Below are 25,245 nucleotides of genomic sequence, written 5' to 3'. Positions count from 1 at the left end.
CGTGCCACCCTACGGACTTGAACTTGGTAAAGATGTTCTAGCACTACAGCTAGAGCCATGATTTACATTCCTTAGCACAATCTGGAAACTTCTGAAATTTACAGCTTTGAAGCAAACAAATCCCATTCCTAGCGAAAGAACTTACAAGTCAGAACAAATATGAATTTTCAAATGTGGTTCCATGACCAAATTCTATGAGATACATGTATATAATGTAAAGAAAGATTTTTCTAATGACAAGATCAATTTTATTAAACAGGTGGATGCTATGAGTTAAAAGACAATAAGTGACAATCATTTCCTACATTTTTGCTGTCATTTCCTATGCTGTATCCTCCTTCAGGCATCCTGTTCTCAGAGCATGTTGGTGATGACGGACTCCCATTGACTTCTCAATGCTTATGGTTGACAAAGTACTGTGGTGATTTGCAATGCCTTCTACAGTATGGCTGACCAGAACCCTCACCCAGTCTTACCGCTTGCCATCAGGCATATTGGAAGGACTTATAGGCTGAAAATCAACCCATTTGACAATGTTATGACTACACCATCAAGTCCTGGAGTGGGAATTGAACCCAGAGTGTCTAGCCCAGAGATGGGGATGCAAGCCACTGCCACAGGACCTCCCTCCATATTGTATAAAGGTTATGAATTAATCTTTTTTCTTAGAGGTGGTTATAATGGGTGGCATGGTGGCACACTGCTGCCTCACAGTGCCAGAGACTGGGGTTCAATTCTTGCCTTGTGCCACTGTCTGTGTGGAGTTTGCACATTCTCCCCGTGTCTGCGTGGGTTTCCTCCAGGTGCTTCAGTTTCCTCGCACAGTCTCAAAGTCATGCCATTAAGTGCATTGACCAGAATGGGCGCCAGAGTGTGGTGACTGGGGAATTTCACAGAAACTTCATTGCAATATTAGTGTTAAGCCAAACTTGTGACTAATAAATAAACTTTAAGAACAAAGAACAAAGAAAATTACAGCACCGGAACAGGCCCTTCGGCCCTCCAAGCCTGCACTGACCATGCTGCCTGACTTAACTAAAACCCTCTACACTTCCGGGGACCATATCCCTCTATTCCCATCTCATTCATGTACTTGTCAAGACACCCCTTAAACTTACTTTACTTTTGTAGAATTCCACAAAGAATTTTAACACACATGATAAGCACCCACAAGTACAGTTGCAGGGGCTATCACTATTACCTCTCCTATTAGTTTGACAAAGATACACTACTGACGTATGAATTAATATGTTAGTTATAGTATCGTTTGTAAAATGTTTGCATAACTGAATGCTGCTTGAGCACAGAATTTCTATTGAATTTTGGGTGTGGACACCATGTAACACTAGCACTTGTCTAATAATTAGCATTTTCTTTCATTCTTTAACCCTTATTTTCTCTTTTATTAATATAAATAGTCTTCAAAATCAAAATTCAATCCCCAACACGGACCAGAAAACTGCTTTAAATCCATTTCTTAGAGATACATGAAGTGACTATTTGATTATCTTCTCACTGGCACCAATTGTTTGTGAATATCTGCCACTGCAAACCAGCATCAAATGTACAGTTAGTTTTACTCACACCAACTCCTGGATGTTCTTCCCAAGAATTCTCTCTTTTCCGGGTTCCACAGAAAAACTTTAAAATTTTGTATTTTTTCACCCCAGGATTTGCTGTCTTTGCTTTCCTTCACTTCAGTGTCTGTTGCCACTTGTTCTTTATCGTCCCCTTTCTCCCCAGCCAGGTTTGCCTGAAATCGGTGAGAGATGGGATACCAAGTTTAGTTTCATCTCATAGTGGTAGAACGCCACTTTAGTATCAACTTGCAAAAGCCCAAATCTCCAGCAATGTCCTACAGCAGATTATTCCCTGCCAGGATATTCTTTGACATTGTCTGATCACTCACTCAGCAACTACACAGAAAACTTCCTAATTACTATGAGGTTATACAAGCTGGGCAGCACGGTGGCACAATGGTTAGCACTGCTGCCTCATAGTGCCAGGGACCTAGGCTCAATTCCTGGCTTGGGTCACTGTCTGTGCAGAGTTCTCCCCATGTCTGCATGGATTTTCTCTGAGTGCTCCAGATTCCTCCCACAGTCTGAAAGACATGCTGGTTAGGTGCATTGGCTATACTAAATTCTCCCTCAGTGTACCCGAACAGGCACCGGAATGTCGCCACGAGGGAATTTTCACAGTAACATTGCAATGGTGCTCTGGTTTCCTCCCACAAATCAAAGTTGTGTGGGTTAGGTTGATTACACACACTAAATTAACCCTTAGTGTCCTGAGATGTGATAGGTTAGAGGGATTAGCGGGGCAATTAAGTGGGAAAAGGGCCTGGGTAGAATTATTGTTGGCGTAGACTCGATGGGCTGATGGCCTCCTTCTGCAAATGTAGGGTTTCCATGATTAATATAAGCCTACTTTGACACTAATAAATAAACTTAAACTTTAAGACATAGCATTTGAAAATCATACCCTTTAGAATCTACCTGCTTAACTGAAGAACATTTCTTTGTGAAGACAAATGATATATTTTCATGGGTTCAAAACAGATTATATTCGTACAACAAACCTTTGGTTAAAAAGAACAATGAGGCATTGCTTCCTATTTAAAATGTCCCAGTGCCGATACAAAAGCGGTGCATGGTACTTTTGAACTGAAAATTCTCTTTGCAAATCATTCATTCCATGTTTTGCCATGTGAGGTCTGTGTTCAAAGGGAAGCAAATTGAAGGATAAAAAATTGTCCTCTGTGGGTAGAAATGTCACTACACATTAGAGTTCTCATGGTTACTCAAAGGACATGTTGGACCAAAAATTAATTCACACAGTGCAGATGTAACTCAATTCCCTTGGGGCAGGCAGTACCAGGGGCTGCTAACTCAATGGCCCCCATGACCATTGTTCAAATCTGAGTAAATTTGAGGAAGAGGTGGACAGATATTTAATTATTAAGGATTTGAAGAGCCATGGTGAATGGGCAGTTAAGTGGATCTGAGACCAAGATGAGATCAGTCATGATCATGTTAAATAGCGGCGCAGGCTAGAGGGGCTAAATTGCCGACTCCTGCCCTAGTTCTTATGTCCTAATGCCAGCAGTGCCACCATGTGAATGAATCTTTCCCTGTTGTAACAAGTTGAAAGTGGTAGTGCTGCCCCCCTGACACAAATAAGAATAACAAGCATTCTGACAAAATTGGGGATGAATTGGTCCTGCCTGGTCATGCAAAAATCCAGCAATTGCAAATTGTTAGCTATTCGATACAAAATACAATTTTTTTTCCATTGACAGTCATTACTCAGTTGGGTAACACTCTCGTCTCGGAGTCAGAAGGTTGTGGTTGAACCAGAGAGTTGAACACAAAATCCACACCAACGCTGCAGCACAGTGGTGGTGTTGCACCACTGGAGATGCCACCATTTGGATGAGATATTTCACCCAGATCCCATCTGTCGTCTCGGATGGATATAAATAATCATGTGGTACTATTTTGAAGAAGAGTTGGGGAGTTCTCTCTAGTTCCCTGATTAATACTTATCTTTTGACCAGCATCACTAAAACAGCGTGCCTGGTCATTATCACATTGCTGTTTGTGTGAGTTTGCTAATTGGCTGCCCTGCTTCCTACACTACAACAATGACTCCACATCAGAAGGGTACTTCATTCATTATAGAGCACCAAGGGTGTGAAAGACACTTTATAAATGAAAATCTTTCCCCCCTTTATTGAAATCAATGAAAAGAAAGTTGGGAGGATATAGGGTGGGCTCCTGACTTATCATTGCTCATTTTGCATTCCTACCCAGGACCAATTTAACCTGTATTTTTTTAGGTGACACAGTGTGTCACACCAGTGTGTGACACGACAGCAATATCAACTGTGGTGGAAGGTCAAATTTCCAGTAATTAATGCTTTTGTGTTATCACATATCACTGAAATAAAGCACTTCACATTGACTAATACACCAATAAGTCAATTATTATAAGTCAACAAAGCCATTGTCATTGTGTCATGCAACTACCTGGATATTAGAAGGTGAGCTAGATGGACTATGGACATTCTTGGTTTGGTAATTGCTATGCTTCTTATTACAAGGAAGGTCTCACTGGAACTTGTCAACCAGAACCTCATGTTAAAAATACTGTTGGGGATAGTTATCCTTGGCAGCCTGGAGTTTCCAAATGGTTGTGTTGGCTTTTTCAGTCCAATTTGCCCAAAATTAACATAACCAGTGCAGAAGATGGTGAAATGTTAAGTACAAATTGCATCCAGCATAAAAAAAGTTTCTGCAATCCTTTGTGCTAAAATCCATCCACCCATAAAACTGACCATGCCAACAGAATGAGCTAAGAACATAAAAACATAAGAAATAGGAGCAGGAGTAGGCCATCTAGCCCTTCGAGCCTGCCCTGCCATTCAACAAGATCATGGCTGATCTGAAGTGGATCAGTTCCACTTTCCCGCTTTCTCCCCATAACCCTTAATTCCCTTGTCTGTCAAAAACATATCTACCCATGACTTAAATGTATTCAGCGAGGTAGCCTCCACCACTTCAACGGGCAGAGAATTCCAGAGATTCACCACCCTTGGATTGAAGAAGTTCCTCCTCAACTCCGTTCTAAACTGCACCCCCCTTATCTTGAGGCTGTGCCCTCTAGTCCTGCTATCCTTTCTGAGCGGGAAGAATCTCTCTACCTCTACCCTATCCATCCCTTTCATTATCTTATATGTCTCTATAAGATCCCCCCCTCATCCTTCTAAACTCCAACGAGTACAGACCCAGTCTATGTAGTCTCTCTTCATGGTCCAACCCCCTCATCTCCGGTATCAGCCGAGTGAACCTCCTCTGCACTCCCTCCAAGGCCAAAGTATCCTTGTGCAAGTGCGGCGACCAAAACTGCACACAGTACTCCAGCTGCGGCCTCACCAGTGCCTTGTACAGTTGCAGCAAGACCTCCCTGCTTTTATATTCTATCCCCCTCGCTATAAAGGCCAGCATTCCATTCGAGTGAGCGGCATGGTGGTACTCCTGCTTCACAGCGCCAGGCACCTGAGTTCAATTCCCAGGTTGGATCACTGTCTGTGTGGAGTTTGCACATTCTCCACATGTCTGTGTGGGTTTCCCCTGGGTGCTTCCGTTTCCTCTCACAGTCTGAAAGACTGTGCTGGTTAGGTGCATTGTCAATGCTAAATTCTCCCTCAGTGTCCCCAAACAGGCTTCGGAGTATGGCAACTGGGGGATTTTCACAGTAACTTTGTTTGCAGTGTAAATGTAAGCTGACTTGTGACGATTAAATAAACTTTAACTTTCACTTCCATTGGGAATTTTCACTAAATGTGCATGGTTGGCATGGCTCCCAAGAGGCTCCAAAAATTAAGTTAGATCTTTTGGCTGCAGAAACACTAATAGGCTTGTTTTAAAAGCTTCTGAATGTGGCTTTATTTAGTTTACTTTAAAAATTGCATACTGTACTTTAGCAAGAAGTTCCATATTTTTTAAAGTGATATTCAGTCTTTAAGATCAGGTTATTGACATTGCAATTAAAAAGGCTCTTTTTGTGTGAAAAAGCCATCTTAACTTCATTATTCAAACTGTATCATTGTAAAATATATCGAGAATTATGTTGAAAGCAATACCTCTGAAAAATAACTTCTTTTAAAATGTTGCTTGACTATGCAATGGCGTAGCTAGAGGGAGAGCAGGGGGAGCGACCACTCCCCTGAGCACATTCTTCAAAAGTGGTGCCTTTTCAACTGGCTGTTCCTCTGAGGTAGGCTACTGAGGTAGACTATAATAAAGTAATAGATAACTTTGCTAGAATGAAGCCTAGACAAAAGAGGCTGTTGTAGCTGCTTCATTTTGTTTTCATTTTATGTTTAAAATGTAAAATAATTAAATAACACGTGTTTTTATTATGTTTTGATTTTAAACACAAAATAAAAATGTATAATGAATTTAAAATTATTTGGTATGCGTCGTGGTGCCTTTTTTATCTGCTCGCTCCCCCTAACTTTAGAACCTGTCTATGCCCCTGTGACTGTGCTGGTTCATGGCAGATTTTGTATCCGGCCCTAAGCAAATTCATCCAAACAGAAATTCACAAAAACATTTCTCAAAACTAGCACAATTTTGGGCAGAATTTGTTCCCGTTTGATTAAAGCAGGAACTCTATCCTCACATAGCAAAGGCAAATTTTGAATAAGGTCTAATAGTTATACTTTGTGGCAAGAACATACTACTAAATGTGGATCTGCGGCAGCTAATATTATGGGGCTTCATTATTTATCATGGCAATGTAATCCCTAATGTTAAGAATTTAAATCAATATGTGATATTGTAAAACTACTATCTGTGATTATATAATGTGATACTCTTGACCTCACGGGACACAAACAATATTAGGGTCAATTTAAATTTCACACTGAAATACATTTACAACAAATTAATTAATGCCAGCCAAGCCACCTGCATTAATAAGTATTAATAAGGGCGTAGAGAACAGCAGAGAAGTGACTATGTGTTGTAGCGCTACCTCTCCACATTTGAGTTTTATTATTTGTCTCCGCGTTGATAATGTGCATTAGAAAAATGTTCCCAGATCCTTACCCTCTTGGATCGCTGTTGGCCCCAAACCCCCTCCAAAACAGAGGCAACATTATAATCAGGAAGTTACCTTAATCTTGATAGATTGTCCATGAAAGAACCCAAAGGAGCCCTGACTGGCTACTTGAATAGAGTGTGGTTTCAGACCAGTTCCGTCACCATATTAACCATGGTGTCCTGTGTAATTACTGCAATGCAGTGGTGTTGAGCTGTGAAGTGCATCAATGCTTTTTTAATTCATTCATGTGATGGATAACAAGGCCAACAGTTTTGGCTATTTCCAGTTGCCCGAGAGTAGGTGGCTGTGAGCCACCTTCTCAAATTGCTGCAGCCTATCTGATGTAGAGACACCCGCAGTTCTGTTCATGAGGGAATTTCAAGATTTTGACCCAGTCACAGCAAAGGAATAACAAGATAGTTCCAAGTTCCATGGTATTCCCATGCACCGACTGCCCTTGTTTTCCTAGATGGCATTGATTGAGAATTTGAAAGGTGCTGTTGAAAAAGCTTTGGCCTGCAGTGTATCTTGTGGATGGTTCACGTTGTTGTCACTGTGTGCCAGTGACGGAGGGAGTGAATGTTTAAGGTGGTGGATGGGGTGCCAATCAAGCGGGCTGCTTTGTCTTGGATGGTGTTGAGTTTCTTGAGTGTTGTTGGAGCTCATCCAGAGTATTCCATCACACTCCAGACTTGTGCTTTGTAGATGATGGATAGTCAGATGGTGAATAGCTGTTGTGTGATTATCTTCCCAAACTAGCTGCTGCATTGCCACAGTGACTATACTTCAAAAAACATTTCATTGGCTGTAAAGTGCTTTGTGATGTCCTGAGGTCATGAAAGGTGCAAATAAATGAAAGTCTTCTTTTCTTACTGTCTGCCATTCCATGAAACTACATATATCGCATGAGAAACTCTTTGAAGGTGCAAACATTTATGAAGACAAACTTTATGGCAAACATTTATTCTTTGGCCAATTATAAATATAGAATTTGGTTTTGTATCTGGACATATGTTATCACTGGAAGGAGAGATGCTGATTATAGATTTGAGAGAGTTGGATTCTAATTCACTCAGTATTGGCTTGTATTTGAGTAAGAGATAATGTAGTAGAACTTATTGGTCCGGAAGACATGCTGGTTAGGAGCATTGGCCGTGCTAAATTCGCCCTCAGTGTGCCCAAACAGGCGCCGGAGTGTGGCGACTAGGGGATTTTTACATTTACCTCGTTGCAGTGTAGTAATGTGAACTTACTTGTGATAATAATAAATAAACTTTACTAAATAAACTTAATGGTTCACATTCTGTCATAGGTTTCAGTTACTTGATGGGGTGAAAAAATTCCTAAGCAGCATTAAGCAAATATTATCCAAGAAGATCAGTTTTATGAGGATGTTATAGGTATGCCAAAACTGACAATAATCTCTTACTCACTGTGAGAAAAGTGTCATTTGAGAAAGACTCAAGCCTGTTCCTCAGCTTTGAAATAATGGGGGCTAAAACTTCACCCTGTTGGCAGGCTGTATGCTCCTTTAGTGCTCGAGGGCTTCCTATTGGTTCTCCAGCTTCAGGAGTCCACTGATTTTGGGTAGTCAGTGTCCCCTCTGGCCACTCCTTGGCCCAATCAGCAAAAATCCCCACTGAGTGACCGCACTGTGCGAGGTCAGGGTCCCATTGACCTCAATCTTGGTGTCAAGGTCCAAAATTCTTGTGTTTCATAATAATCTGACAGAGAGTGGTCATTTAGAATCGTATTACCAGCTTTTTCATCATAATTATGTTTGATAACCAACACGAACCAACAGTGGATTCATTTTGGATTTCAGAAATATAATTCTGTAAAACTGTAATCAGGCAATTAATACGACAAGCTGGATGAAGACACCTGGGAGTCACTTCAATCCCCAAAAATGGGTGACGTAACATTAAATCAATCTACAGCCCACCCATTCCTGGGTTTGACGGGACAGTGGGTGGGGAAGCCAACCTGCTTCTGGGTGGTTGGGTAATTATGGGTAATAATGTGGCTAGGAGCCTCATAGTTGATCAGTTTCACATATTTAACCAAAAAGAGACACTTCATTCCTCATCCCCAACCTATATTTTCCCAAAGAAACACAGTTTGTTTGACTGTTTGAACGAGGAAGTATGGCTCCAGTATTGACAGAGGAATCTCCGCAAACCTACCCACAGCCAAACCCAGGAATGGATTTTTGGTCAGGCCATTCCAAAGTCCAGCTTTGCCGCAGGCTGAAGAGTTTACCACACCCCAGGAAACCAGGCAGCTAAGGAGAGGCAAGTTCAGTTTTGAGGTTGTAATTCAGGAGGAATAAGAGTGCTTCTTCTGACCTCCCAAGCTAATGTTCTTCCCATGAATTAGATCGCTCCTCCATCAGCACCCCATCCATCCAAACCTTCTCCTTTCCCCAATTAAGCATCACAGCCCAACCCCCACCCGCTGAGTTGAGATTGAATGCCCACCCCAGGTAGGGGATGTGACCTCCCTCATTCTTCTGGAGTTGAAAACATGATCATCTGTTATATATTTAATGTGGTTGACTCTCAAATGCCCTCCAAGGGCAATTAGGGATGGGCAATAAATGCTGGCCAGGCAGTAACACACATGTACTATGAATGAATAAAAAATCGTAGTATGATTGCTTTAAGAGCTGGTCACATGATTTGATGGTGATGTCATTAGGGTGTCACACAAGCTGCTTTTAGGTTCAGTTTGTACTCTGTAAACCTGTTGGTGTGTTAGTTTGAATCTACATGTGAAAACCACATCTTTTTCTTTTTGTTTAAAACCCACAACCCCTAACATAGTTACATTCTCGCTGCTCATACTCCCACTAGTAGCTGCAACTTCCTTACCTGTGGCCTGCTCCCTACTCAACTGAGAGTCAAGTCTGCCTGTTGAAATAAAAGTTCGCAAACTATGGAATCCAAACCTCTCAGCATTGCAGGGAAGCCCGACTTTTCGTTATCCTGACTGAAATTGTCGTAGTCCCCATCCCCACAAACAAACCTGCCCTTATTAATACTGGGGAAAACATAGGAAGAAGATGAGGAATTCAATGTCTCTGTTAGGGATTAACTATCTATAGCTTGTTGCTGTGGAAAAAATCTATTTTCTCAAATCGAATGGTTTACAAATGCCTGTGAATTTTAATAGGAAAATCAAAAAGATCATTTTTCAAAAGTCAATTTGATCACTTATATTCCATCACAGTTTAAATGATAGTTTCCATTACACATTAAAACTCTAATTCTAAATCTATTTAATGACCTATTTAAAATGATAGATAGCTTCCAGTGTATTGGACATCCATTAAATTAATTGCAGTACTGCGTAAGGACGAGGAATCAGGAGACACGTGAAGTGATCTGTCTACCAAATAAATACACTGTGCTGACCTTAACTATTAGTTCGATCAAATCGTTCCAGGCCTGGAATGTACCAGATTAATTGAATGTCCTTTCTGGCAGGTAACAAAACTCTGGTGATGTTATCTGTGTAAGCTGCAGCGAAAAATAACTCTAGGCGAACAATAAAATGTGACTTAAAATAAAAATAGTCTCCAATTTCTAACGCAGCCTGTCAACCGACTTTCAACCTGTTTTTGTTATCAAATACCCCAGAATAACTTAATTGCTGATGTCCACTACAAAAATCTACAAGTGCAAGGTTTTACGGCAAACTCTGATTGTGCAATCCTTCTAAAAATATTCATTTTATGGCTAATTGTGAATAATTAGTTTGCAGTAAGGTGGAAGATCGATTGCTATTCCGGTCAAATTTGAGTTCTGCTCTACTAACTTTGAGTGTGGATGTGGGGGGAGTGGGGAGGGGCTGCAGGGGAATTCTCTGCACTTAATGGGTATTCATTTTCATTTTTTGCTATTGGAATATGAGGCCCATTTGAGTCCTTCTTTCTATTGCAAGGATGAAAAATAAGTGAACAATTTGCCAGGACATGGGGAAGCAGATATTATTTTCCACTGTCCTAAGGCAAAAGAAAATGTTATAGCATTTCTTGGATCTGAAATTATTTCCATTGCAAAGCCACTATAGAATCTTCTTCCACCGTCCACGCCTCCCCACTCCTCCAAAGTATTCTTGCTTCCAGTTACATATTGAACTGGGGGAGAAAGGAGGTGCTATGGGTGGCACGGTGGCACAGTGGTTAGCACTGCTGCCTCACAGCACCAGGGACCAGTGTTCGATTCCAGCCATGGGTGACTGACACGGGTATATATTGAGGAGCAGTAGATTTAAACCTGAGATAAGGAGGAACTACTTGCAGGGAGTGGTGAATTTGTGGAACTTACTGCCCCATAGCGCAGTGGAATCTGAATCATCGAATGGTTTCAAAAAGGAGATGAATATACTTAATCAAAAAAGGGATATGGGGAACAGGTGTGGATGTGGATTTGACACCAGGGACACATCAGCCGTGATCTGATTGAATGGCAGAGCAGGCTCAAAGGGCTGAATATGCGTACTTCTGCTCCTAGTTAGATTGATGGGTAGCTTAGTGTGCTGAGAAATTATTCTTTCGCCTTTGAGACCCAGGTGTGAAACCAGGTTAAATAAATAAAGAGGAAGAATCTTCATTTATTAGGAGACTTATCACATCTTCAGACATTGTTGCCTGGGAAGTTATGTTAATTTTGAGTGATAGTGCAACATAAGAACATAATAAGAACATAAGAAATAGGAGCAGGAGTAGGCCATCCAGCCCTTCGAGCCTGCCCCGCCATTCAATAAGATCATGGCTGATCTGTCGCTGCTCAGTTCCACCTTCCCATCCTCTCCCCATAACCCTTAATCCCCTCTCCTATCAAAAACCCATCAACCCGCGTCTTAAAAATATTGAGCGAGGCAGCCTCCACCACTTCAACGGGCAGAGAATTCCAGAGATTCACCACCCTTTGAGTGAAGAAGTTCCTCCTCAACTCCGTTCTAAACCGCCCCCCTTTTATCTTGAGGCTGTGCCCCCTAGTCCTATTGTCTTTTTTGAGCGGGAAGAGTCTTTCCACCTCTATCCTATCCATCCCATTCATCATCTTATCAAACTAGCTGCTCAGGTTTCATCCAGCTGATTTCACTGATTTTAATGGAAATAAAAATCTTGAGAGATGTTAAACAGATGGGCTGCCACTCATTATCATCCCTTTGACAATGCCACACAAACTCAAGGTCTATCCCAATGCCAAGTGAAAAGAGAGGCAAAAGTGCTTTAAAGGGATGCAAAAAATATCAATTTATTTAATTAGTTCATGAGATATGGGTATCGCTGAATAGGCCAGCATTTATTGTCCATCCCTAATTGCCCTTGTTCAGAGGGCATTTTAAGAGTCAACCACATTGCTGTGGGTCTGGAGTCACATGATTTTCTTCCCTAAAGGGTATTAATGAACAAGATGGGTTTTTGTATAAATTGACAGTGGTTCGTTTCATGGTCATCATTAGACTTTTTAATTCCAGATTTTTTTTTATTGAATTCAAATATCACCATCTGCTGTGGTGGGATACAAACCTAGGACCCCAGAGCATTATCCTGGGTCTCTGGAATATTAATCCAGTGACAATACCATTATGTCTCCCATCTTCCCGTAAATGGCAAGAAAGGACAAAAATGTGCCCGTGCATGTTTATGAAAATGAGCCAAATATGGAGAAGTTAGGGAAACAAAATGTTGTGGCATAAAGGAGACCTGATCATGATTTGCAAGTGATCCATTCATCACTACAGCGATAATTTACATTTGTCATTTCATCCCATCCTCACCTCCTGCGTAGGGTTTACAAAAGGCGAGGTTCAAATCACTGTATATACTGGGAGATATTATCAACCCAGACCGTCTATTAGTATATTCTTAGGTTAAAATCAATACAACATTCCTATCAAGATGATGATTTCACCATCTCACTGTGATTCATTACAGCTAAGTTTACACCAAGGTTGAAAGGTGGGAGTATTTGCTCTGATGCACAATGACTCCACACCATTAATACGTGAAGAATGTCAATGGCAGAAATGCAGCAAATGTGAATCTAATTAATGGCAGAGATTTTCCTCGAAATAACCAAGAGAGAGGAATTCTCTGAAATAAACAGATCACACTCCTTGGATATCAATCTTAGAGTTGGATCATTTAAGAATCATCTGTCCTTAAAAAAACTTTGGGTTTAGTCAACTTTAGATCACCAGCAGAGTGAGGGAGGGTGACATCATCAGCGTGATCTAGAGATCACAGACAGATTTAGCCAGATGAATCTGTGGAACTCTTTGCCATAGAAAGCTGTGGAGGCCAGGTCATTGAGTGTCTTTAAAACAGAGATAGATAGATTGATTAATAAGGAGATCAGGGGTTATGGAAAAAAGGCAGGAGAATGAGGATGAGAAAAATATCAGCAATGTTTGAGGCAGACTCAATGGGCTGAGCGGCTAATTCTGATCCTATTTCTTATCATCTTATGGTTTTATACAGGCACTTATATAACAGTAACCTGCTCATCGATGCTCCGTTTAGTTTCCACCCGGCTACTCAGCTCCTGGCCTTATTTCAGACTTGGTTCAAACATGGACAAAAGAGCTGAATTCATGAACTGAGGTGAAAGTGTCAGCCCTTGACTTCAAGGAACATTTAACTGAGTTTGGCATCAAGGAGCCCTATTGAAACTGAAGTCAATAGGAATCATACCCACTTATAAAGGAAGAACTGTACTTTAGAAGTAGGGCACAGTATAAATCAGGAGATGAGAAGGCCTTGTGAAGAGAGCACAACGGTAGTTATGGGTGACTTTAACATGCATACTGATGAGATTAACCAACTTGACAAGCCTTGAGGAAGGGTTCATAGAGTGTATGAGGGACTATTTCTTAGAGCAGCATGTTATGGAGCCAGCCAGAGAACTGGCTACTTTATATCTGGTATTATCTAATGAGAAAGGACTGATTGATGGCCTTGTAGTTAAGGATCCACTTGGAAGGACTGGTCACAGCATGATAGAATTTCTACTTCAGATTGGAAGTGAGAGGGCAGAACCACATACTCAACTTATAGCTTTGGACAAGGATAATTATGCAAGTCCAAGGGAAGAGTTGACCCAAGTAGACTGGGCAAGAATATTAAAGGGAAGGAGAACAGTGGCAGTTGTTTAGGGAGGTAACTAAGGTACATTCCTGAGAGGATGAGGATGAGGAATTGCAGAAGGGTGAAATGTCATCCCTGCCTTAATGAGGAAATCAAGGAGAACATAAGGACAAAACCGAGGACATCTAACATTGCAAAAGTTAGTGGCAGTGGAGGATTGGAAAAACTTTAGACACCAACAAAAGCGATGAAATACAATATCAAGAAAGCTAAAATGGACTATGAAAGACAGCTAGCTGAAAACATAAACACTGACACCAAAAGTTTCTGTAAGTATATAAAGAGGAAGAGGTTAGTGAAGGTAAATGTTGGCCCTTTAAAGGACGGAAATGGTGGGATAATAATGGGAAACTCAGAGATGGCAGAGGCATCAAGCCAATAAAATTGTCTCTGTCTTCACAGTAGAAGATAAAAACTCTGTCCCAAAAACTGCAGTTAATACAGTGGGATTACTAAAACTAGGGAGAAGGTGCTCAGTAAACTGAAGGGTTTAAAAGTAGATAAGCACCCAAGACCTGATGGCCTACACCCTAGGGTAATAAAGGAGGTGACAGCAGAGTGGGTGGATGTATTAGTTATGATATTCCAAAATTCCCTGAATTCCAGAAAGGTCATGATGTGGAGATGCTGGCGTTGGACTGGGGTAAACACAGTAAGAAGTCTCACAACACCAGGTTAAAGTCCAACAGGTTTATTTGGTAGCAAAATCCACTAGCTTTCAAAGTGCTGCTCCTTCATCAGGTGAGTGGGAGTTCTGTTCACAAACAGGGCATATAAAGACTCAAACTCAATTTACAGAATAATAATTGGAATGCGAGTCTTTACAGCCAATCAAGTCTTAAAGATACGGACAATGTGAGTGGAGAGAGTGTTAAGCACAGATTAAAGAGATGTGTATTGTTTCCAGACAGGACATTTAGTGAGATTTTGCAAGTCCAGGCAAGTCGTGTGGGTTACAGATAGTGTGACATGGACCCAAGATCCTGGTTGAGGCCGTCCTCACGTGTGCGGAACTTGGCTATCGGTCTCAGCTCAGCGACTCTGCGCTGTCGTGTATTGTAAAGGCTGTCTTGGAGAATGTTCTCCAAGGCAGCCTTCACGACAGCAGAGTCGCTGAGCAGAGACTGATAGCCAAGTTCCGCACACATCAGGATGGCCTCAACCAGGATCTTGGGTCCATGTCACACTATCTGTAACCCACACAACTTGCCTGGACTTGCAAAATCTCACTAACTGTCCTGTCTGGAAACAATACACATCTCTTTAATCTGTGCTTAACACTCTCTCCACTCACATTGTCCGTACCTTTAAGACTTGATTGGCTGTAAAGACTCGCATTCCAATTATTATTTTGTAAATTGAGTTTGTGTCTTTATATGCCCTGTTTGTGAACAGAACTCCCACTCACCTGACGAAGGAGCAGCACTTTGAAAGCTAGTGGATTTTGCTACCAAATAAACCTGTTGGACTTTAACCAGGTGTTGTGAGACTTCTTGCTGTGTTATTCCAGAAAGGTACCAGTGAGCTGAAAAAGTGCTTATGTTATTGCCTTATTAAAGAAAGGAGAGAGGCAAAAAGTGGGAAACTATAGAGCAGTCAGCTTGCCCTGTGTGGTGGGAAAGTTGCTGGAATCAATCGTTAAGGAGGAGGTAACTGAGCATCTGGAAAAGCAAAGCTCAATTCACCAGTGTCAGCACGGTTTTGTGAAGGGCAAGTCTTGTTTGACGAAAGATCAGCCATGATCTTATTGAATGGCAGGGAAGGCTCGAGGGGCCAGGTGGCCTATTGCTGCTCCTAGTTCTTATGTTCTTAAACCTGCTAGAGTTATTTGAGGATGTAATCAGCAAGATAGATAACAGGGATCTGGTGGATGTGATCTATCTGGACTTCCAGAAGGCATTTGATAAAGTGCCACACTAGAGACTGAACCAGAAAGTTAGATCCCAGGGGATGGGGAGTAGAGTAGTGGTTTGGGGTGAGGATTTGCTGACTGATAGAAAGCAGAGGATTAGAATAAATGGATCCTTCTCCAGTTGGGGATCTGTAATTAGTGGGGTCCCACAGGGTTCAGTTCTTGGATCACAACTATTTACAATTTACATCAATGATCTACAAGTAGGGACAGAATGTAACATATCGAAGTTTGTTGACAACATGAAAATAAGTGGGAAAGCAAACAGTGATGACGAGATAAAAAGTTTAGAAATGGATATCGACAGGCTAGGGGAATAGGCCAGAAACTGGCAGATGGAGTTTAATGTGGATAAATGCAAGGTTATCCATTTTGGCCAGAAACATAAAAGGTGTAATGACTTCAGTCAAGCCATTGAGGTTGGCCTATTGGAATATGAACTCCCTGATTAAGAAACAATTGATGGGCCAATTGTATTTAATTGGGAGTGTCAGTTCCTCTGGCATTCCTGAAGACAGACTGCTGACTGATAGCACTCTGTACTGCTGTTGGAATTGTAAATAAAGGGATTTTGGTGAAGGGACTTTTGCCTCCGAAGACTTATTACAAAAGGGCACATTCTATTTAAATGGGAAACAGATTCAAAAGGCATCTGTGCAGAGGGATCTGGGTGTCCTTGTGCATGAGTCTTAGAAAGTGGGTATGCAGGTGCAGTGTAATTCTTAGCACAATCAGAATTGTTTAGCAAGTGCTGTCCAATCACAGAATTGCATCAGATGTTGGACATTGGGCCAAATTCTCCAGTCCCGCTGAGGTTTACGGAGATTTGGCCGAGCATCAAATTCTCCGTTCTCACTGGCAGCGGTGACAAAGTGTGAACGGCCGGAGAATTCCGACCGTTGTGTTTTGCGTTTGAGTTGGACATGGCTTCATCTCATTTCTCTTTTGGCTCCTTCTGGAATCAATTCATTAGTTTCTCAATGCTCACATTCTTAATTTAGTGAACTGTAAAAAGGAATTAGCATAGGATGTAATCTGTGATTGTGCGGAGGTATCGATCAGTGATCATAGACTCTGTCTACCACACGCTGGCCCTTTAACATCTTCAGACAGAGATTCTCTCTGTGATACTTTACTGTTCTGCAGCACACAGTTGCAGCAAAATATCGTTCAAATTAAATTCTACCGACTTTCTCAGCATGGAATAATAACTGAATTGAGCGCATTCAGGAGTGCCAACTGTGTCCCACTGTGCTTCCTTCTGCTCTGCTGCAAGTTAGTGCGAGGCTTTCGATGCACCTCCCGCAGTAAATCCATACCACCTATAGGTGGTGTTTTCACACATCCTCATGAAAGACTTCCATATTAAATCGAACTGGTGTGTTCACAGGACAGCACTCTCCAACTATTCACTATTCAACCAAAATAAGGAGTGTTTTCTTTGAAATAAATAAGTTTCCACTGCATTGAGGTAATATTGGACTCTTTCAAACTTGTCCTGTGTTTGGAATCAAGATCTATCTTTCCAGTTCTTAGACAAAAGTAAACACAAACAAGAAAATAAAATGCCCTCTCCTGACTGCAATGGCTCAGGTTTTGTTCTGTAAAGATGGAAGCCCTGTAGAGCTTGGTCTCTGAATCCAGTTAGTGCTGCCAATATACATTTCCCTGCAGCTGTTGTTCCTTTATCGTCCACAGGATGTGAAGTAGGGGGCAACTCTTCTCCTTGGTTCAGAGGTCAGTCACGAGGGGGTTTTAGGGGTAAGGGGCAGGGGATTCAGGGGGGATGTGAGAAAAGCTTTATCGTTCAGAGTTGTGGGCACTGCCTGGGAAGGTAGTTGAGGCTGGAAACCTTACAGCTTGTAAAAAAAATTTGGATGAGCACTTGAAATATCATAATATTCAAGAATATGGGATAAGTGCAGGAAAACAGGATTAGCGCGCCTTCAGTGGTAGATATTGTCGGTGCAGACTCGATGGGCCAAAGGGTCTTTTGCACACTGTATGACTCTATGACTCTATGTGGGTGCCGCGGACAAGGCCAACATTTGTTGTCCATCTCTAAATTGCCCCTCAATCGAGTGGCTTGCTCAGCCATTTGAGAGTGCAGTTAAGAGTCAACCACATTGCTGTGGCTCTGGAGTCACATATAGCCCAGACTGGGTAAGGACAACAGATTTCTTTCCCTAAAGGGCATTGGTGAAACAGATGGGTTATTAATGACAATCAATGGCAGTTTTAAGGTCACGATTGCTTTATAATTCCAAATGTATTAATTGCATTTAAATTCCACCGGCTCCCTGGTGGGATTAAACCCATGTCGGCAGAGCATTAAGGTGGGTCTCTGGGTTACTAGTCCAGCCAAATTATGATCACTGTCTCTCCCCATGCTTACAATTGCCTTTTTTTAAAGTAACCATATACTAGTATTATACTTTTCACATTTACATATGTATTTCCTTGGGTCAGAGCATATACATAAAATTAATGATTGTGGAGTAATTGAAGGTACAGATATTGAAAATCCTATACAATTATAAAATATTGAGAATTCTATGCAATTATAAAATCCTACAGAACTGGTGAAGAAGGCTTCAGCAACAGCAACTGGGCCTCCAATGTAATAAAACATCCAAAGGTACATTATAAAGCAAAATATGACACTGAACCACATTGAGATATGAGGACAGAAGACCAAAAGCTTGGTCAAAGAGGTAGGCTTTAAGAAGTGTCTTAAAAGAGGGAAGTGAGGTGGTGAGATATAATGAGGGAATTCCAGAGTTTACGGCCCACTGAACTGAATGCATAGCCACCAATGGAACCTTTCAAGTACCCATCCAAATTTCTTTTGGAACAGTTTATTATTTCCACTTCCACCACCCTCGTGGGCACAAATTCCAGGCTAGTCTCACTCGCTGCATCAAAACTTCCTTCCTCACATTCTTGACGTACAAAGTGTCAAGGGATAGTGGGCTGATTTGATGAACTGCACACTAGGGTTTTAATAGATGTGGCTGCAGAGATAGTGGATCCATTGTTTGAAATTTTTGTAACTTGCTAATTTCCGGGACGGTGCCAGAAGATTGGAAAAGAGCCAATGTGAGTCCCATGTTCAAAAAGGGAGAAGGGCAGAAGGCAGGGAACATTAGGCCAGTTAGTTTAACATCTATTATTGGTAAGATGCTGGAGTCAATAATCAAAGAGGAAATAGCTAATCATTTAAGAAAGCTGTATATAATCAAACTTAGTCAACAGTTTTATGAAAGGTAAATCATACTTGACAAATTTGCTCAAATTCTTTGAGGATGTAACAGGAAAAATAGATGGAGGGCAACCTGTAGATGTAGTGTATTTAGATTTCCAAAAACCATTTGACAAGAGGCTGACGCATAAGGTAATAGTTCATGGAAATAGGACGTGTATTAGCATAGACTGAAAATTGGCTGTCACATAGAAAACAGAGAGTTGGAATAAATGGGCCCTTTTCAGTGTGGAAAGATGTAACTAGTGAAGTACTGCAGTGATCAGTTCATGGCCCACAATTGTTCACTATTTACATCAATGACCTGGAGAAATTTGATTTATTATTGTCACAAATATTAATATACAGTGAAAAGTATTGTTTCTTGTGCACTATATAGACAAAACATACCATTCATAGAGAAGGAAATGATAGAGTGCAGAATGTAGTGTTACAGTCATAGCTAGGGTGTAGAGAAAGATCAATTTAATGCAAGGTAAGTCCATTAAAAGTCTGACAGCAGCAGGGAAGAAGCTGTCCTTGAGTTGGTTGGTACACGACCTCAGACTTTTGTATCTTTTCCCTGAAGGAAGGAGGTGGAACAGAGAATGGCTGGGGTGCCTGGGGTCCTTAATTATGCTGGCTGCTTTGCAGAGACAGTAGGGGAGGCAGAATCAATGGATGGGAGGCTGGTTTGCCTGAAGGATTGGGCTACATTCACGACTTTTTGTAGTTCCTTGTGATCTTGAGCAGAGCAGGAGCCATACCAAGCTGTGATACAACCAGAAAGAATGCTTTCTATGGTGCATCTGTAAAAGTTGGTGAAGGTCATAGCTGACATGCCAAATTTCCTTAGGAAGTGAATGTAAGGTTTCCAAATATGCCGATGATTCGAGGATAGGGTGGATGGGCATGAGGATATTGTGATTCTGCAAAGGGATATGGATTGGGTGACTGGGGCGAAACAGAGTTTAAAATGTGGAAGTGTGGTGTCATACACTTCAGTAGGACAAGTCAAAAATCAGATAGTTAATGTTTTAGCCACAACTGCCACAAACTCTCAGGATGAAAAAATCTCTCCTCATCTCAGCCCTAAAAGGTTTGCCCCATATCCTTAGACTGTGACCCCTGTTCCTGAACTCCCAACCCCAAACCCCCAGATTGGGAACATCCTTCCTGCATCTGCCCATCTAGTCCTGTTAGAATTTAATCTCTTTCTATAACATCTCCCCTCATTCTTCTGATTATAATCCTAACCAACTCAATCTCTCCTCATACATCAGGCCCAACATAAGAACATAAGAAATAGGAGCAGGAGTAGGCCATCTGGCCCTTCGAGCCTGCCCCCTCATTCAATAAGATCATGGCTGATCTGTCATGGCTCAGTTCCACATTCCCGCCCTCTCCCCATAACCCTTAATCCCCTCTCTTATCAAAAACCCATCAACCCGCGTCTTAAAAATATTTAGCGAGGCGGCCTCCACCACTTCAACGGGCAGAGAATTGCAGAGATTCACCACCCTTTGAGTGAAGAAGTTCCTCCTCAACTCTGTTCTAAACCGCCCCCCCTTTATCTTGAGGCTGTGCCCCCTGGTCCTACTGTCTTTTTTGAGCGGGAAGAGTCTCTCCACCTCTATCCTATCCTATCCATCCCATTCATCATCTTATACGTCTCAATGAGATCTCCCCTCATTCTTCTAAACTCTAACGAGTACAAGCCTAGTTTATTCAGCCTCTCCTCATAGCTCAACCCCCTCAACTCCGGTATCAGCCTAGTAAACCTCCTCTGCACTCCCTCCAAGGCCAAAATATCTTTGCGCAGGTGCGGCGCCCAAAACTGCACACAGTACTCCAGCTGCGGCCTCACCAATGCCCTATACAGCTGCAGCAAGACCTCCCTACTTTTATATTCAATCCCCTTCGCTATGAAGGCCAGCATCCCATTTGCCTTCCTGACCACATGCTGCACCTGCAAGCTGGGTTTTTGCGACTCATGCACAAGGACCCCATGGGCAGCAGAGTTTTGGATGAGCTGAATTTTACAGTGGGTGGAAAGAGTAGAGAAAAGGGGCTTTGGAGATGGGGCAGCAGTTGCTAAAGAAAGCATTGGAATAGTTAAATCTGGAAATGACAAAAGCATAAACAAGGGTTTCAGCATCTTGTTGTTTGAGTCGACAGTGAAGTTAAATGATGCTGTGGAGGGTGAAATAGGTAGGATAAACATTCAAAAGCTAAACTTCATCAAGTAGTATTCAAGAATGTAAACAGCCTATGACACTGGCCAAGGATGGGGATTGGTTCCATTGGCATGGCTACAGGAATTATTGCTGGAGTCAGAGATGATAGCCCTAATCTTCCCATTACTCAGCTGAAGCTAACTGCAGCTTATTCAAGCCTGATAGTACAAAGGCAGCGGAGAGGTTGAGAGGTGTGATGGATAGAAAGCAGGCAACCTGTCTGCGGTTGACATTACCAAGGGGCAGCACATAGGTGAGGAGGAGAAGGGGCAGAGACACATCCTTGGGGGATTCCTGAAGTAATGGACTTTGGAGATGGAGCAGTAACCAGGAAGAAAGGTTAAGTGATTATTTAAAGGTTAAAGGGCAAAAGAGAAACCAGTGCTGAAGATACTCTGAATATGACTGAAACTAGGCAAGGGTCATCCCATGAAATTGGACAATAAAAAAGAGGGAATGGATGTAGATGGCGTGGTCAACCATGACAACATTTTCAGAGAGGTTAAAGAATACGAGGAGGAATATTGTGTCATGATCACAAGAGATTAAAGTTTTTGACTTTAGTTCGGCCCATTTCAGTTCTATGGGAGGAGCTGAATCCTGACTGGAGAGGTTAAACATGGAGATACAGAAAAGTTGAACATGGATTTTGGAGAGGAAAGCAATGTGACCATTGGCTAGTAATTTGCAAAGACACACATGGGGCGAAAATGAGATTTTGAGGAGGCAGTGGGAGGTGGGGGGAGAGGGGTTGGAACAATGCACAACGCCAAAAGGGGACCATTTACAATGTCAGTTAGACTGGACAGCCAGGAAGAAAGGTTAGGTGATCAGGAGTTTACTGGGAATGGAGTGAGAGGATGGGAAGTGAGTCCCATGGATGAGATGAATATCAAACAAAGTGACACCGTGACCTCTCTCAGCAGATGGATTTCAAATCAACGTTGCAAATAAAGGATCTATAAGAGATTTCAGAAATTGTTGTTATTCCTCAGGCTCACCTCAACATTAGTAAACATCTCTATAAGTGATCAGCAGAGTTTGAGTCAAAGTTCATAATTCATCTCCCTGAGCTGAGAGCTTGAGCATTAAGTAAGAATGTTTCCGTCATCTTATCTCTTCTTTCACCCCTGAGGTATTTGCAGTATTTGATATGATGTCAAGATACCGATATCTCTCTTAGCATAAGTTTACAATGTTGTCCTATTCACCAGCCCAACTCTAGCTATCTCTCCTAAATTTCCTTAATCGTTCCTAAATAGGGCGATATGATGCACAGTGGTTATTATTGCTGCCTCACAATGCCAGGGACCTGGGTTCAATTCCCAGCTTGGGTCACTATGCAGAGTTTGCATGTTCTCCGTGTCTACATGAGTTTCCTCTGGATGCTCCAGTTTCCTCCCACAGTCCGAAAAGTGTGCTGGTTAGGTGCATCAGCCATACTAAATTGTCCCTTAGTGTGCTCAAGCAGGTGCCAGAGTGTGGCAACTAGGGGATTTTCACAGTAACTGAATTGCAGTGTTAATGTTAGCCTATTTATGACAATAATAAATAAATAATATACTTCACTGGTTTCTCTTTTGCCCTTAACTTTTAAATAATCACTCAAGCTTTCTTCCTGGCTACTGCTCCATTTCCAAAATCCATTACTTCAGGAGTCCCCCAAGGATCCATCTCTGCCCCTTCTCTTCCCTGCCTTTATGCTGCCCTTTGGTAATGTCAACTGCAGATAAGCTGCCTGCTTTCTATCCATCACATCTCTCACTAGATGGTGCAAAGGGTGGAAAATGTAAAAGCTGATATAAGACCACCAGCGCATAAAAATGACATTTGAAGGCAAGCCATGATGACAGGCATTTGAATTTGAATTTGCCTTTGGTCTGTCTAATTGGAATCACAACTGTAGCTATGAGTTCACAAGAACATGGTTTAAACTTCGTCTCCATCAGGCCTCAATGTTCTCTTCCCCTTTCCTCAGCCTCAAAGAGCTGAACTGTTAGGAAAATTAGAAGCAAAATACTGCAGAATCTGAAACACAAACAGAAAGTGCTGGAAAATCTCAGCAGGTCTGACAGCATCTGTGGGGAGAGAATGGAGCCAATGTTTCAAGTCTAGACCTTCTGACGAAGGGCCATCCAGACTTGAAACATTGACTCTATTCTCTCTCTCAGCAGATGCTGCCAGACCTGCTGAGATTTTCCAACATTTTCTGCTTTTGTTCTGAAAATGGACTTGCTGGTTCTGCAAGTTTTCCATGCCTTGCCAAAGTCATTTTGTGAACATCTGTTGACTCCAGTTCAATGCAGACATAAGTTCAAAACTGGGCCATCTCTCAACACCTCGATTCAGTTGTTCGGCATGTGAGTTCACTTTTGACCTTTCCTGCTCTTAAGAGGACTGTCCAAACACTGAAACCAGCAGACATCAGGCAGAGCCAACACAGACACCAACTTTACAATACCCGCATTTGTCAAATTGGAAGAAAATATAATCAAAAGAGAAAATGTTGGAAAATCTCAGCAGGTCTGGCAGCATCTATAAGGAGAGAAAACAGCTGACGTTTTGAGTCCAGTTTTTGTCAAAGCTAAAAGAAATAGAAAGTGAAGATATTTATATTGAAGGGGAGGGAATGATAGATGAGTCATAGCCACAGAAACCAAGGGAAAAGACTGCTAATGGCAGTCCTCAGAGAGAATAAAGGATGTGAATGGCCAAATGGCAGAGAAACTGTAAACTGCGACAGATGAAGATGTGGGGGGAGAGGGGAATGGGACAGAGGTAGAATGTAGAAAAGGGGAAGCAGTGGGGAGAAAACGTGAGGGAAGGAGATTGAAGTGGGGGAAAGAGTGGGGGGGGGCAAGAAAAATGAAGAAAGACAATAAAGAAACAAAAGGTAGAGAATAGTAAAAAAAGAAATAAAATAGAATGAAAACAAAGAGGGCTGAGACGGGTTGTAAACATAACCCAGTGACTTGTGGATTGTGTTAGTGGCCACTACACAGGAACACATTAAGAAGGTAGGACTGCACAATATTTTTTACAGCTGTGAATGTGCCAACAAGATGTAGCCTCAGGCAGAATAATGATATACAGCATCAACACTGCTATCTCAGAGAAATCTGGGATTAAAGTAATCAACTTTTCCATTTCAATCGTCTCTATGAAAAACAAAACGCTACAGAAGGTGATAGACGTTGGAACCGAACTGTGATGTGTGTGGTCACTGACAGATTAGATGGGTGGATATATTAGACTCTCTTCAAACTCAGTATTAATATCAACTCCTCCCATTTCCTGTTCAAAATCAGTACAAAAAAAATCATTACGGTACCGCCTATTTCTGATTGTAACACAATATCCTCTCTTTAGTTTCCGAATAGAACATATTCTTGAAAACCAAGGTATTCTTCAGAAAAGATTACAAAGAGTGCTGAATGTTTATTCATTGCTGTTTAAACTTGCAATCCGTTTGATTATGGTTCTAAATCAGGGTGCCGACAACGCGGGTACAGCTGCTACGGAAAAGGCTGCGTTAATACCCATTGCAAGGGACTCACCAGCGTTTTAATATCGTTCTCATGGTGTTCCTCTGGTCCACCAAGTGCGGAATTCATGGCCATGGCTCTTTAATAAGACACAAAATAAAAGAATTCTGATCCAACATACAGGTACAACCAGTATTCCCTTTTACCAAGTCTTCGCAAACATTGCCAGACATAAAAGATCTGATACTAGCACAGGTTCCACAATCGATATCCAGAATGGTTGCAACACACTGGGCGAATTTCAGATGTCAAATCCCATTAAGCATCAAATTAAATACCTTCGTGTTCCTTGTAGCGAAGGAAGGACGGTGATATGTAGCGTGGATATGACCTTGCGAAGAGGAATTAAACTCAAGGGTCAAAAAATAACTTTGCTTCCATCAGAATTGGCAGGCGTCGCAAGTGGAAACTCTCCGGGCGGCCCCTGTCTTCATCAAGTGCACAACTGCACAAAATTGCTCAATAATTCGCGGTGGTCGCTTCTGTCCATTGATACACGGAATGAGAGTGGGAGAGAGAGAGAGAGAGGGAGCCTT

General features: G+C 41.8%; 1 protein-coding gene across 1 annotated transcript in view; it reads right to left on the bottom strand.

Annotated features, from left to right (window-relative positions):
* The window catches only part of LOC145342706 (protein ATP1B4-like), a 46,165-nt gene extending 21,044 nt beyond the window's left edge, over positions 1-25,121 (bottom strand). The window contains exons 1-3 of the mRNA XM_080188267.1: positions 24,988-25,121; positions 24,722-24,788; positions 1,585-1,753 (exon numbers count right to left, since the gene is read on the bottom strand). Of these exons, the coding sequence (XP_080044393.1) occupies positions 1,585-1,753; positions 24,722-24,784 (232 nt within the window). The 5' untranslated portion in view covers positions 24,785-24,788; positions 24,988-25,121. The remainder of the gene's footprint in view (positions 1-1,584; positions 1,754-24,721; positions 24,789-24,987) is intronic.
* Between the last annotated feature and the right edge of the window lie 124 nt (positions 25,122-25,245).

Source organism: Carcharhinus amblyrhynchos, chromosome 4, assembly GCF_965287045.1.
Source record: "Carcharhinus amblyrhynchos chromosome 4, sCarAmb.v2.hapA, whole genome shotgun sequence".
Taxonomy (NCBI): Eukaryota; Metazoa; Chordata; class Chondrichthyes; order Carcharhiniformes; family Carcharhinidae; genus Carcharhinus; species Carcharhinus amblyrhynchos.
This window is presented reverse-complemented; position numbering and strand designations above follow the sequence as displayed.